A 15,230-nucleotide genomic window follows, 5' to 3' on the forward strand; every position below is an offset into this window, starting at 1 on the left:
CCTTCAGAGCTTCCCAGTATTTTCACCTCATGAGACTCTCTGAAGCTGTTACGGTTTGTCCATTTAGCAGTCCCACATGACAGACTTCCCATTATTTCTCCATAAATGTAGCTGTCTTGCATCCAAGATGTACTTCAGTAAAATTTGGAAGTATTCCCCTGGCAATTTGATTGATAGTCTAAAGATTACTTATGAAAAGTAGCAAGAAAGACAACTAATTATTGTTTCTGTCAAAACTGCGTTATGCAAATCAATAATAAATATTCCTGTGGAAGGGTTTTCTGGTTACTACATATTTTAGGAATTATGATTTATTGATATTAATTTGTATCCATCAGTGTTTTCTCTACTGTTAGATACTTTGGATTTTTTTTTAATGTATTATATTATTCTTTTTAAGACAGACAAACATCTAACATAATGAAGGTGTTTCACTACTTAGTTTGTGAATTTTAAAAGTAAGAACCACATCCCATTGTATGCATGGGATGTCTACCCCACAAGCAATTGCATAACTGGGACACTTCTTGTGCAATCTCTCACTTTTACTGCATATAATTAGGAAAAAAAATAAAGGGTTATATTACATCACGACTTGAAAGTCAAACTACTTTACATAACACTAAGCAGAAAGAAAACGTTTACTTGGTCAAACTGCAGGTGGCTGTTTGACCTAAAAAAACTAAAAACAGTTTTTTAATTACATGGAACAACACTCAAGTAATATTTGCAAAATAGTCTAGAGGTACCCTTCCACAGCATTTCTTAAAAAGAGCCTTCCCTCAGCTGTCACAATACACTATTTCTGGGGTTACACAGGAAAACAGACCAGAAAATTGATCTAGACTGAAAAATAAACCAAGATTTTTTTTTCCAACTGGATCAGTTCAACAGACCTAGCTTAGTCACACATACACAAACGCATGCTGGAACTTGTGACTTGGCAAACTAGAAGACAGCAAGGCTGCTGCTACTAAAATAAAGACTTGTGAAATTACAGCCTTTGTTCCATTATCAGAATCAAGGTACAGAAAAAAGAAATTACAATTATACTGAGCGGTCATCTTTGAATTAGCTATCCAGACTCTTCACATTCATGGTGCATTTTTCAAAACATTTCAATTTTCCCACCTCAATGGGGGAATTTCTACTCTGGCTCACAGAACTTCCGAGATGCTCCTGAAGTCTCTGAAAGAACTCTGTGGGATGACATTTTTTGTTTTGTTTCTAATACTAACATAGCATCAAATGTCTGAAGAACACAACAATGTGAAAACACGATATAGCAGTTAAAAACATAATGTATGGAGCATTCAGGCGTTCTAATGGAAAACTCCTGGTGCAGCCCTCTTCTTCTGCAGGTACAGAATCTCTTAAAAACAGAAAGAAACCAGAGAACCGAAGAATGTAAAAACCCTGGCTGTCTATGAAGCCTAGGGCATTCACCAGAGTACTAGACACTTGGGCTGTAACTGACCCCACAAACAAGGAAATAATGATTATAAATGTCTAATCTGGCTAATAGCTAAATTACATGCTTCAAGTTTCAAATGCAAGTTTCAGTTTTGGTTACTGAATGTACTGACCTCTCAGAAATTACAACAGTTCAGTACAAACGGGCAGCTGAATCATGGACTCCTTCACTTCAGCTGTCTTTGTGCTGTTAGAAATTTTAATGATACAGTTCCTCATGCAAAAGATGGCAGTGTCATGTCTTTACTGACTAGACATTGTTTTAACAGTTTTAATGAATGAAACTGACCCGTATGTGAAAATGGCAACATGAACAAGTTGCCAATTCATAAGGAAGAATAAAATATATTACTTTAAAACTAAATCTTTACTGTAATTTTTTTTCTATGTGCATATAACAATCTGAAGTGGAATCAACACTAATTACCAAATGTTTTCAATATCTTGGCTCTGCAAGCTGTTACTGCATATTTCTGAGAATAGAACATCAGTGAAATTGAAATTATCCTAAACTCTAAATCTGTGGTACATAACCAAATAAAAATTACAATACATAAAGAGAGTGTTGTCATAAACAAAACTCCATACAAGCAAATATTTCCTCAAAGCAACAGACCTTCATGATAGTGTAAGCACACATGTCATTTTAAGCGTATGACGACACAACCACTGAAGTCCAATTATTCACATGTTCTACACTACATAGTTGTAGATGGAGCCTTTATAAAATAACCTGGAAACCACTTTTTTCATCAACACAGAGGAGTAAACAAATTCATAAGCACAAGCCCTTTAAGTGTTAAAAATATTTCTTTTTAAAAAAAATCATGCAAAACTAAAGAGAACGCAAGAAAAATGCAAGGTAAGTCCAAACAGATAAGAAGGAAAAAAAAAGAAAAAGAAAAAAAAAGATGTTTAGAATGGTCTACCACAAGGCTTTAACACTATAATTCAATTTTTTTCCCCTAGTAATATCTATCTTACTGAAAAGTACAGTTTACAAATGAAGATATGCAAACTACTAACTCTATAGTTCAAAGTAGTCTGCTAAGTACAAAGAAACTATGTTTAATCTGATATATGCATCATCTTTAGAAATAAAGACAGAAGCAGGAGGGAAGCTGAGGTTTTGGAGATGACATGTGATGTCATAGCAGTTATGCAGGTCTAAACCTAGTGCTAAGTAGTCTTTTTAATCAGTGGAGAGAACTCTAGGAAAAAAAAGGTTCACTTGTAAATAACTATTACCTTATGCATTTGGTGCATGCCTTCTTGTTGATAATCAGTAGCCCCCATTGTTGGCATTGGATGCGGGACACTGGGCGGACCAGGACTTGGCCCCATCATGCTGTGAACTGAGCCAGGAGATGGCCCTGGTCCTGGGCTAGGTCCTAGAATCGGTCCAGGTGAAGGTCCTGGTCCAGGGGAAGGACCAGGATGAGGCATGGCGCCAGGCTCTGTAGGCGTGGACATCTATTTTCTGTCTCCTTTTCAATTAGCAGAATAGCTCTAATAAAACAAAACAAAACAAAAACAAAACCAGAATTTCTGTATGACATTAAGGGCATTGAAAAAATGTAATAAAACCTACTGGCAGTCGTTACACACACACGCACACATACACACGCAAGCTGTCATCAGCAGAAAATGCTTAAATTATCCTTAATGTTGCACATTAGTTTGACCATCCTTCTAAAAGCCCACTAGAAGCATAAGGATCCTGATAGTTCAGTCAATTTCTGGATGTTCATATGTTACTCAGAACAAAGCAACCAGTATGCTAAGAAAACTATCTACCAGAGACAATGCTGGTATGAACACTTTCTGAACACGTGTTCAAAAATCTCCTAAACAGACATGACTGTGATGAAATTCATACTTATAAAATTCATGGTAATGCAGCATAACAAGTATTAAAAGGATTATTAAAACTATTTTCTGACTTTTTAAAAAAACTTAGATAGTAGTGTAGGACCTCTCTGGTTATATCTGTATGCAATCATAATGTCAAACAAAATAGACAACAGAAAAGACAATTACTTTGGACTGAAGAGTTATAATACACTTGAGGGGTTCTGTCAATGTCACAAACCAGGAAAGTGCAGCTCAAGTGGCTTACAAAACAGTAAGTGCTCCAAGAACAAATGACAGGCTTTTACAGGCTGAAAAACCAACTATTACTATATTTTTATTTCTGTGTTCTTACTAGAGCAAATTGATGCAGGCTACAGGTTTGAAACATTCTCCAGTTTTCTGAGAACTTTTATTAATGGCTAAGATTGGGAACTTTTTGTTTACTAATGTCAGAGTATTGTAATGCAGTGGCACAGCTGCCATATTTTTACAAAACTGATGGTTAGCTGCTGCCAACAAGATCAGTCGTGTTTCCTGGCATTCCCCACTCCCAAGGGCAGCATTTTCATGCATTTGATCACACAGTGATCTCGTTATTTGAGTAATTACACCAGCAGAAAAGCAATCCTATATTCAAACAAACAAACAAACAAACCACCACTAAACCATCTAGTGATTCAGGTTACTGAACTGACTTTCTGGAAGGACAGATGAGTCCCAGTGCCAGCACAAGGAAGCAAGTAGGATCACCACTTTCAGCAGCAGCTGACTGTTAGATGGGCTTAGCCTGTTCTCTTTATTTGTTTTGGGTGTAGTTTTATAGTAAGGTTACCTGCCCGTGATTACTTGTCCCCTAATAATAAAGCCAATACAATGAAAAATGTGTCTTATTAAAAAGCATTCTAATTTGGTACATTACAAGGTAATTACAATGTAATGGTACACTACACGGCCTCAGATGACTCCCTGCCCCAGCCTCTCTCCTTACAGAATTTATCACGGAAGTGTGTTTCATCTTCCACATCTGGGTTTATCACTATCCATATTTAGCAGTAATTACTTTCTAACATAAGTGGTACAACCCTGTTATGACACTGCTTATATAAAGCCATACTGTAACATTGCAAACACCCTGGCTTGTAATCAAATTTAGAAACAGACACCTAAGTACCCTCCCAAGGTTCCCAACACAGCAGAAAGGAGACCCATCTGCAAGACATGTCGGAGAAAAAGTGGATTGGTGCTTACTGATAGCAATCAGTACTGATAGCAATTCAGAGCTTACAGAACTGATCATCTTTCTTCTTTTTTAAGAAAGAGTCTTTACTTACCAGAACCCACACAGAAGATAAAATGCTACTGTATCAAGACCATTTTCACTTACCCACAATTACTTAATTGTTTTGTCAGGATCAAAATCTACTTAATAGCTTTTACTTATAAACTCCTTTTTGTTATGTTTTAGTAGCTACTACTCTCTTCTGACTAAAGGCAACAAATTAGAACGAAGTTTTAACTCATTTAAAATAAAACACCCTGACCTGAAATAAGCTACCTTGGGAACCTATTTCCTTGCAAGGTGAAACAGGGAGACGCCTGTGAAGCTTCTGTGTTCAAAACAAAACACTACAGTCACTAATTAGTCCCCTATAACCCCATGACATTACCACAAAAGGAATCAAGTTATCAAATGTTCACAACTGCATACACCATGCCATAGCTTCCTATAAGAGGCTCACAGTTTGGCTGTATAAAGGACAACAGACATTTCCACACAACAAAGAGTTTTTATATCAGTCAATCATTAGGTTACAAAGCATAAGACTGACGCTCTCACAGTTGACTGTCTCTGCACATTGTAAGCCAAATTCAGTCCATTTAACAAGGCAAAACCCAGCACCACCACTATCCAGAAAAATGTATACAGAATGACAACGCGATCAATTACAAAACTACTATCAGTATACAGGATCCCAAAATACCCTACTTCACAGAAGACTTCTACCTACACCTATGCATTAAAATGAGTAACAAAATCTCCTCCTCTATTCACCTCTATTTCAAATTGAACTTGTAGTTCTTATAAAAATTAAATGGCTCCAGACTCAGCTCCACGAGCTACACTGTCATTTACATATACATTAAACATGTCCTGTACCCAAATTTGGAAAATTTAAAATTCTGTTTAATAGGCTAGCAAGTGCGCAACCTGTAAAAAACAGTAACTACCAGAGGGGAATGTTGCACCCCTTACACCAGATCAAGTCCTTCCATTATCTTTATGAGTAGACAAACTCACACAATCTTACATAATTGTGAATTGTCTTAAACAGATTTGTATTTAGAGATTTCTGCATGTCAAAGAACATACTTCTATGGGGAAAAAAATTAATTTGTAAGATCTGTATCGGGGGAACATAAAATCTGGGAAAATACTGCCTGAATGCAAGTAGTAAATCCTCTCCAAAGATGCCCATGGACATAAAGAGACAAAGCAATTTTCTCTGGCGATAGGAGTCCACAAAATTAAAAAAACAGCCACAGCCACAAAGCAGAACACATTATACATGGCCCTCCCAACTAAGGATCTGTTCACATAACAGAACTGCTAAAAAGCTTATGATTTAACATGTTTCAAAAATAGCTCCATTTATATTTACTAAGACTGAGATTGTATAAAAAGCCCACAGAAATTAGGCACCCTGCTCTCATTAAAATTCAGTAAGAGCTAGACAACTAATTCCTCTAGGCCCTTATAAAAGTCTCATTAAAGTCAAAGCAGAAATCTACAAAGAGACAACAGGTACAATAGTGGCCACGCTCCATCCAGATAACATTGGTACTAGTTTTGGTAAATTCTGGTGGCTATAATGAAATAAGCAAAATGAAGCCAATTCCCTGCTAAAGCCAGCATTGACCCATTTGTTTGGACTGCTTTTTAATGAGTAGTGCCTGTTAGAATCACAAAGTGGTGGTGGTGGGGGGAGTAAATGCTTCTAACGGATTATAAGGACTTTAATAAAATGAAAAAAAAAAATTTCCATCTCATTGTCCCAAATTGTAAGACTACTGGCCCTGATTCTCAAATGCATTACATACTGTCTAATTGTTTCTCAAGTGTCCAATCTTAAAATTTCCTCAAAACCCTCATGAGAGTACTGTTATTCACATGACTTCAAGTAAGACATATCTCTTCTTGAACTGTAATCCCTCATCACTTCTTGGGTTTATTTACATCAACTTCACCAAATCTCTTTTGTGAACAGCGCCAAACGAAACTAGTGGGGATTGAATTAGTTGTGATGAATCACGCAGAGAATCTCACCACCTCTGCTGGACACACCGGAATTGAGACAGAGAGGAAAAAAATCTGTTATTGTCAAGGTAACTTTCTATGCACCAGGTTTTGTGCATGTAGCTAATTTATTGTACAATAGTGTCTCCGTCAGCTCAATGTTTCAGGACCCACAACATCCAAGCACATTAAACATATTTTGGTATAAACTTCCTATATATATAAACTTCCAAAGGTAACAAAGGCATGGATTTCCTTCACACAAAGAATATGCAATATTAGTAGATCCAAAACTGAAACACAGCAGGTAACAAACCACATGCATTACTTTGGAATTCAAGACCAGCTGGACACCCAAAAAGATCCAGAGATTATAGACTGCTTTGACACAGGGCACACACCGAGTCTAAGAACAGATGGAGCAGTAAGTATTTATAATTCTAGCTGTTTCCCTACACCATCCAAAATAACTTCTTCCTTTCCATGACTTAGTCAACCAAAGCTGAACTTCAGCCAGGATGTTTTGGCCAGATCCCCTGCCTTGGATAGGTAGTGGAAAGTAAGGAAAATTGCACCACTTACATCTGAAGAAAAGGAAATGTGGACCCACGCAACAGCCACATACACACTGCAAAGCAGACTGTAACTTTGCCTTCAGAGAAAAATAATTACAGTCTACTTCTCCCCACACATCTCCAACTGAAGTCATGATTCACAAGTGGCTTTGTAAAGATATACTGTGAAATTGTGATACACTACAGGCTAAAGGAGTTATCTTTATTAAACTGCATGAAACATGAAATGATACTGTCAAGTATTTGCTTAATATGCTAACCATAATCAAATGAAGATGTTCAAAGTTTAAGAACTGATTAATAATGACAGCAGCTCGTCATAATTAAACCAAATAACTTACAATACTTAGAAGCAAATCAGAGTTCTGTATTGTCCTACCCCACAGAACACTGTACATTAACATTTATCAGGATTTAACTATTGCCATTTCATTAGACAATGATTCAATCAATGAACAGGTTTACATGAAACAACAAAAAATCAGTAAGCAGAAGAGTCAAATCTTCATCTAACATAAAGCAGAGTTATTCAGTTCACATAAGAGAAGCCAAACACACTAACTGCTGAGAGACTCTGCCTTTGCATACTCATGTATACAACTTCAAAACCTTCTGAAAGGGAATTTGCAGTTTAAACTACAAACCACAGAATGAGAAATGCTACACCGTAATTGCATGTCCAGACACTCAGGCCAGGGACAAAAACCTCTGGACTCTGCTTTAGCCGCTTGTCTGTCTACCAAAGACTGTCTGCATGCACCCCAGCAGCGCTAGCAGAATGGGTGGTGTGCTTACACCAGAAACTTCATTGTCGCCATGTGCAGGGACTGTTTACTTTAGGGTGATAGTCATAATATCCCCCACCTTCAACCCCTTATAAATATTCTTGTAGAAATTTGTATTCCTACTGTGTAGCTGTTTCAGTTTTTCATAAAGCAACTTCTCAACCACTCTAACTTACTCTCTCAGGAAAAACTAAAATCAAAAACGACTGGCTAACAGCTGAGGGTTGAATGTACTACAGTCAGTCAGAAGGCATCACCACAAGTCAGAGTTCAAAGAAGTTAGCCTAAGCAACGCTGCCAGACTTTTCAAAGAGGCTACAGCACAGATATACGAAGGCACTCGCCTTCAGGGAAACAGGAGGGCAGACAGCTCCAGTTGGAAGTTTAATTGCCTTTTAACCCCACAGCCACAGCAGACAATGCCCAAGACCAAGTCCATGTTTGCTACATACGTAGACTCCACTGTATGTTTTGAGCATAGAAAACTGACTCATGACAGCACTGACTGGTTAAGGATTAAGTTTCCATACCGCGACCTTTACTACGGGTATTAATCACAGTTACTGAACAACATCTTCACATTAGATTCTGAAAAACCAAAGCCATAATGAGAGGTTGCAGAAGGAAAGGAATTTGCTATATTACTGACAGGCCTTGTCTTTACTTAAACAGAGTGGAAGGGAAGGAAGAAGGGAGAAGATTGTTTTAAATACAAGTTACTTACAGTAAAATGTCAGTGAAGACATGAAAAAGGTATTGTTTCAATAACAACAAATTTATTTTTAACATTTTTCCCAAAGGCCCTGCGTGCTCAAACCCTGCAGGAAATATTCTCTAACAAGTGGAGACAAACAGGAAAATGTTTATGCCTAAGAAGTTACGACTTCACATGTGTCAGAAACAAATAAAACAATTTTCTGTATTAGCCTTCTTATTCTGCTATATTTGCAAACTACCAAAGCTGTGTTTGAGCAAGCCTTACTTCTTTCTCTTATTCATCCTTTCTTATTTTATCTTGCAAATAAAGCATAAGCTTTTCTCTGCTGCCATTGCCATGACAAGTGATCTTTATGGCATTATCTTTATGTCATAACGCTGTTGCCATTTTCATGACAACTGATCTTTATGTCATAACGTTGTGTTTACTACTTCACTAAAGGATCAAACAAATAAAAAACTAAACAAAGTTCAAAAGAGGTGGAGGTCCAGGAAACACTCTTTACACATAGAGAACTTCAACTGCAGCACAAAATACAAAAAAATAGTATAGGCATTTTAATGAGTAATTTGCAAAAATGTTCTCAGTCATACAAAGAATGAAAAGTCTCCTTCTGAATAGGATTACTAGTTCACAGCAGTATTACTAATCAGGACTATGAAAATTGGAGGTGCCAGTGCAGACATTTTTTAAAGTTGCTACTGTGCACATTCTGACCTTAACTTCAAAAGTCCAACAAAAATTGAGAAAATGTATCTGCAAATATTAATTTCGTATAGACCTTTGTCAAGAATACATTTAATATAAGAATAGCTGGAGCACTTCTCTTGTCAATTTCCAAGCCTCAGGTGTTGGTGAAAGCATTTTTCAAACTTGACAAGAAACGCTCACTTCAGAAATGAACAAAAGAAAAGATCTAAGACTACTTTGAACACACTCTTTTGGCACATGTTCTATGAAACACCGCAGAAATACCAGTCCTAAAGCTGAGACATAACTCATGAGAGAAATGCTGTATTTAATGAAGCTTTACCTTCAGCTCTGTCAAGTCCACATATGCTGTATGATACACTTTAGATTTATTTTTAAATGTTCATTACCCATACAATCTTTTTGCTTTCTATTATTGATATATATTAGCACAAAAATCTGCCTCCCATCCTATCCTTCTGGTACACCACTTTTTGCCTTAGAATAACAGAAGGACAAAAGAAACAAAGTCAAAGACATTAAGAGGGCAATTAGGCTCCCGAAGAGAAAGTGTGCCTTTATTTGCACAACAATGCTAATTTACACAGAAGACACTGCCCCACCCCGAACATGTAACTGGTATACTACTAGAGGAATTAAATTCCGGTACAACGTTCATTGTCTGGGTCTTAGGGGCTGTGGTTAAAATCAAGTAATAGCGAAGAAACGTAGGGCAAAACAGAAAAGAACACAAGCGGAACAATGCCGTGTCACAGATCCGATATAATTATTTTTTAGAGAAAGCATGCAGAATACTTAAAAAGCTAAAAGTAAAAAAAAAAAATCTTCAATTCTTTAGTTGCTTATTTACTTACCTATCTAAAATACTCCTCAAAAGACACCTTAAAAAGAACAGCGTTAACCTAAAGTTTGGAAAGTCTGCATATCAAACCTAAGCAGCAGATACCAAGGAAAACCCACTTCGGTGCGATCTATGTAGTGACGCTGACACTTAACCACTCTCTTTACTTGACCATGATGCACGCTTAGGAGGAAAAACAAACAAACAAACAAACAAAAAACCCCAACAAACAAACCAACTATAGTTAACTGTAACTTCAGTTCGAGTTTAGAAGAGCTGTAACTTTTCCAGCCCTGTGCAGTTTGTTGTTCCACCATCATAAATTTGGGGGCGGAGACAAAATAAAAAAAAAGCACCTCCATTTCCCCCCGCACCACGGACATAACGAGCCGTGTTGGTGGGGGACACCATGTGTCGGGGCCGGGCGGGCCGCCCGCTCCATCCCTCCCTCCCTCCCTCGGCGGCAGAGCCCGACCGCTCTTCCGGCCCTGCCGCCCGGTACGCGTAGGCCTCGGCGCCGCGCCGCCATCCCCCGGCAACGGCGCCGGGGCGACCGCGCACAACCGGCGGGGCCCTATTCCCGCCCCAACACACACACACACGCCACTCCGGCCTCTCTGGAAAGTTTTCGCCCCGGCCGACAAGCTCTAAAACACCCCTGCCTGGAGATCCAGCCCCGCTGCCTCCTTCCCCCTACCCTCCGCCGAGCAATGGCTGCGCCGCTCCCGGCGGCGGGCCCCGCAAGGCCCCGTACCTCGACAGCGATGCGGGGAGAGCTCGGCGGCGGCAGCAGGCGGGCGAGCAGCCGGGTTGGGACACACACACACACACACACACACACACACACGCCTCAGGGCTGGGCTGGGCCCGTCTCCCCGCCGCTCCTTCCCTCCGCCACCATGTCACGCCGACCAAACATGTCCGTACGCCTGTGTGTGGCAGCGGTGACTTCCTGATCCTCCGCCGCTCGCAGGGGCAGGGGGACGGGAAAGACCACCCCCACACACCCCCACACACACAAACCCGGCGCTTGCCACCGCCTCCCTCTCCCCAGCCAGAGCCCCGGGGACGGGCTCCGCTGCCCTTCTGCTCCTCCCGGGCGTTGGCTGCAGCGGCAGCCCCGCTGCCTGCCTCCGGCAGGGGAGAGAACTTTTCCCGGTGCCGACCACCGCCGTTCCCCCTCTCCCGACGGAGCAGACGAGCCGCCTCTACCTGCGTACGCATCCTCGCTCCCGCCCGACCCCGTCAAAATTTAAAAAAAAAAAAAAAAAAAAAATTTCCGTGCACACCGGAAATAAAATGGTTTTTGCTTGGAAGGCGATTACAAAATTGCAAGCGCATGTTTTGTGCTACTCCGCTTCGACGACTGCTGCAACGGGGCGGGGGGGGGAAGGCGGGAGCATGATTTCTGCATGGAAAACGGGGGGGGTAGGGGGGGACACAAGCTATTTTGGGAAGTACATCGCGACACCTTTCCAGCAGGAGTGACTGACTGCACAGTTATAAACCACGACTGAAAAGCAACAGGAGCTGCAGCCTGTCGGGCGAAGTCCCAACCCCCACCGCCTCCCCCCCCTCCCCGATGTGTGTGTGTAGTGCTTGTGACAGGCAGGCGGGGAGATTATCCGGATCATGGCCTCCCTGGCTCTGACGGGCAACGCCGCCACTCTCAACAGGCGAGACCGCTCCCCCACGCACCATCTTCCTCATTCCTCATGTCTCCCCGCTTCCCCTTCCCCGACCGGGTCCACGCCAGCCAGTGTCACGGCAGAGAAACAGACACCCCGCCGCGCCGGACACCCTGAACTTCACCCTGACACCCCCCGGCTGCCGCCGAAACGCACCCCTCCGGGCGGCCCGCACCTGGTGGGGCAGCGGGCGAGGCCGCCCCCGGCCCGCCGAGCAGCCCCAGCGGAGCGCGGCGTGGGGTTGGGTATTTGTTGTCTGTCGTTCCTCCGGATCTGTTTATCTCCCCGGTCGCGTAGCCCGGAGCCCGTGACACGGTGGCACCGAGAAGTGGCCACGGGCTGCTGGTTTGCTGCCCGTGAGAGCCCGCCGGCGATCAACGCCACACAGCGCGGCTACCCAGGCGCCGTCCCGGCGCCCCGACTCCCTGTGTCACTCCTCACACACCAGCCACCAACGACACCGGGGGCCGGGGGGGATTCCCCCCGCTCACACCCTCCCACCCCGGAGATCTGCACCGTGATTATTCCAGAAATACCGGATCAAAACTTTTCTTCTCTCCACCCACCGGAGGGGTGGGGGGGATATAAATATTTGGAGCGGGCCGGGCGCCGGAGGTGGTGGAGGAGAGGAAGCAGGTGGCACAACGGTGCCAGTGTGGGGAAGGGAGGAAGGGAGGTAAGGTGGACACGGTGCGGTGCCGCCGCGATCACCGACAATAGAGGCCGGCGCAGACACGGCCGTGACAGGGTCGGGGAGCGGAGCGGGGCGGGAGGGGGGGGCGGACCGAGTTGTAAGTGATATTTACCTTCCGCCCGGGTGGAGCGAGGGCCGTGCTGGGTGTCGCTCCTCTCCCCCCTCGGTGAGTCACCCCAGCCCGGAACCGAAGCGAGGGACTATATTATGAACATGACTTCACCGGTGACAGCCATTCCCTCCTCTTCCGAAACTCCGGCCCCTCCTCCGGCCCCCCTCCCGCCGCCAGCGTTCCCTCACCAGGGACGCTGCTCAGGAAGCGGCCTCCCCATTGGCCCGCCAGACAGGCAGTGCCCGCCCCCCTGCGCAAAAATGGCGGTTCTATTGGCGCTGGTTACCTGTCGCTCAACCGAGGGGTTGGGGAGGGGGCGGGCGGAGATCGTTGTGTCGGTGAGCGAGCGCGCGAGCGCGTGCCCGCAGGCCGTGGGCAGCGCTGCTCGGCCGGGCGACCAGCAGTGGGGCCGCCCTGGCTGCCGCTGGCTGTTCCTCCGCGCCCCTCCCCAGCTCGTAGGTGCTGAGGGGAGGGACGGGAGCTCCCTCCGTGAGGAGCCGGCGGCGGCGGGAGCAGTGTGGGGAGAGGTGAAGAAGGTGCTGTAATTCCGCCGTGCGGAGGCGAGCCCGCCGCCGCCGGGGCGAGGAGGAGTCGGCCTGGGGGGCGTTGGGGTCTCCTGTACCTGGCGATTGCGGGGGGGGTGTGGGAAAACAAAAACCAAAAGGCACGGAAGGGCGTTGTCGTTTGTCACGAAACTTACACCCCGGTCCCCGATGGCAGAGGGTGCCGTCGTGGACGAAGAGAAGGGTGTCGAGACCGTTCCAGCCGAAGCGGCCTGTCAGTCAGACAGGACTGTCAGTCAGTCAGACCGGTGGGCTCCCGGTGCCGGCGGGGCTGGCGGTGATTTACCGCCCGGCCTTCGGGAAAAGCCTGTTGCCGCTTGTCGCAGGTCTGGAGGCGGCCATCGGCAGTAGTCGCCCGACAGGACAAGGCTGTGCGGAGAGCGGAGGTGGATCTCGTGTTTCTTAGGGGTGGGAAGGGTGAATAGTGCAATTATCTGCGTTCCGTCTCGCTCGCTTCCGTCCTTTTCGCTTTTTAACAGTTGGTTTGGAAGTACAGTTTTCGACTGCGCGTGATGGTACTGTATTCCATTATTATTTTATGTTGCAGATCGTTTACCTGATCTGCAGCCAACGCTGCAGAGCTCTCACGTTGTTTGCCGAAGATCTACCTGTTTATGTACACGTACTAAGTACTTCATTAAACTAATGGGCCTGCCAGTCTGAGGGGTTTTTTTTTTTGAACACCAGTTGTGGAGTCAACATTACAAAAAATACAGCCAAACTACCGCATGTGGTGTTATATGTGATTATCTTTTTTTATCTCTTCGTATGGGAAGTGTTTTACCGTTCTAAAGCTAGTGTAACCGTCTTACTGGGGATTTCACTTTGTGCGATGGAGCAAAAACGTTAAGAGGAACTTCAGTATTAAAACCAGTAGCAGCTACAGATGCTCAGGTGACAGGGTTTTAACCTGAAGTTCCTCTGCAGTGGCCAGGTGGAGTAGTTAAGGACCTGAAGCGATGCTGGGAGCACCAAATGGACTTTGTGGTCATTAAGTGACAGCTATTGTTTACCTGGTGTTTAGTTTGGTGCTTTTTTTATTGGTTGAATAGGACCGGTAATCACCAAGTTCAATGCTGGCTATACAGTGCTAATTACTAGCATTTTTGTAGTTTTTCAAGGTGGTGTCACTTGGTCGTTAGCTTAATCTTACTTGTTAAGTAAAATGACTACCAAAATGCTAAAGGATAAGTGTGTAAGAATTATGTTAACTGGTCAGCGCTAAGTATCCAATAAATAAATAAAATATTTAAAAGGCTATATTTTCAGTTCATCATTGTCTGTGAAGAATATTTACTTGGGAACGAAATCAAAGAAATGGAAGAATTCAAATCTGTGTATACATAATAGCCAATATCATTACGTAAACTCTTGATCCACGAATAATTTATAGTTTTGGTTTTAGCTTTGTTTTAAACTGTGAGTTGCAACCTGGTGTCTTGGAGATAAAAGAATGTAGTTAACATTCTTGGAAAATTATGCTAATGGAAATGAGAGAGGTAAAGGGATTCTTCCTTTCTTATTTTTTCCTTCATACCCTACTGTAACTCTCATTAGGCAGTTTGGGGTTTTTTAATTTTCTTCTCTCTCTCCTCCATTCCCCAGGGGGAATCTGAGGGCCCTTTGCCTTTTCTCTCTCCGTAAAAGAAAACAAGCGTTAAGTAATGGAGGGGAAGCTTCCTTGCAAGACAGCTCAGCTGCTTGTTTGACTCAGCAGCACTCAAACCATTCTAAAACCAGTCAAGCCATTCTTTTTGGTGGAAGGCATATGGAGAAGAAAAAAGGAATATAAAATTAGTCCTTCAGGCAAAAGAAAAAAAGTTCACTTCACTTTGGGATAAAGGCACCTATGTTTAGTTAAGAATTACATTTATTTTGGGAAGGGTGCAGCAGCCAGTTTCATTTTGGGGCAACAAAAGCT

The 15,230-nt window shown here is 43.3% G+C and overlaps 1 protein-coding gene across 5 annotated transcripts in view; it reads right to left on the reverse strand.

Annotated features, from left to right (window-relative positions):
• The window catches only part of SMARCA2 (SWI/SNF related, matrix associated, actin dependent regulator of chromatin, subfamily a, member 2), a 119,121-nt gene extending 106,201 nt beyond the window's left edge, over window positions 1-12,920 (reverse strand). For 2 of the 5 annotated variants that reach the window (XM_054186642.1, XM_054186646.1), the window contains exons 1-2: window positions 12,747-12,920; window positions 2,722-2,982 (exon numbers count right to left, since the gene is read on the reverse strand). In XM_054186642.1, coding sequence (XP_054042617.1) covers window positions 2,722-2,946 — 225 coding nt within the window. In that variant the 5' untranslated portion in view covers window positions 2,947-2,982; window positions 12,747-12,920. Of the gene's footprint in view, window positions 1-2,721; window positions 2,983-10,265; window positions 10,583-11,006; window positions 11,222-11,464; window positions 11,601-12,746 lie in introns of those variants that run through there. The other 3 variants (XM_054186644.1, XM_054186643.1, XM_054186645.1) reach the window with 3 other exon arrangements.
• Between the last annotated feature and the right edge of the window lie 2,310 nt (window positions 12,921-15,230).

The sequence above is a fragment of the Rissa tridactyla genome, chromosome Z, assembly GCF_028500815.1.
Source record: "Rissa tridactyla isolate bRisTri1 chromosome Z, bRisTri1.patW.cur.20221130, whole genome shotgun sequence".
NCBI lineage: Eukaryota > Metazoa > Chordata > Aves > Charadriiformes > Laridae > Rissa > Rissa tridactyla.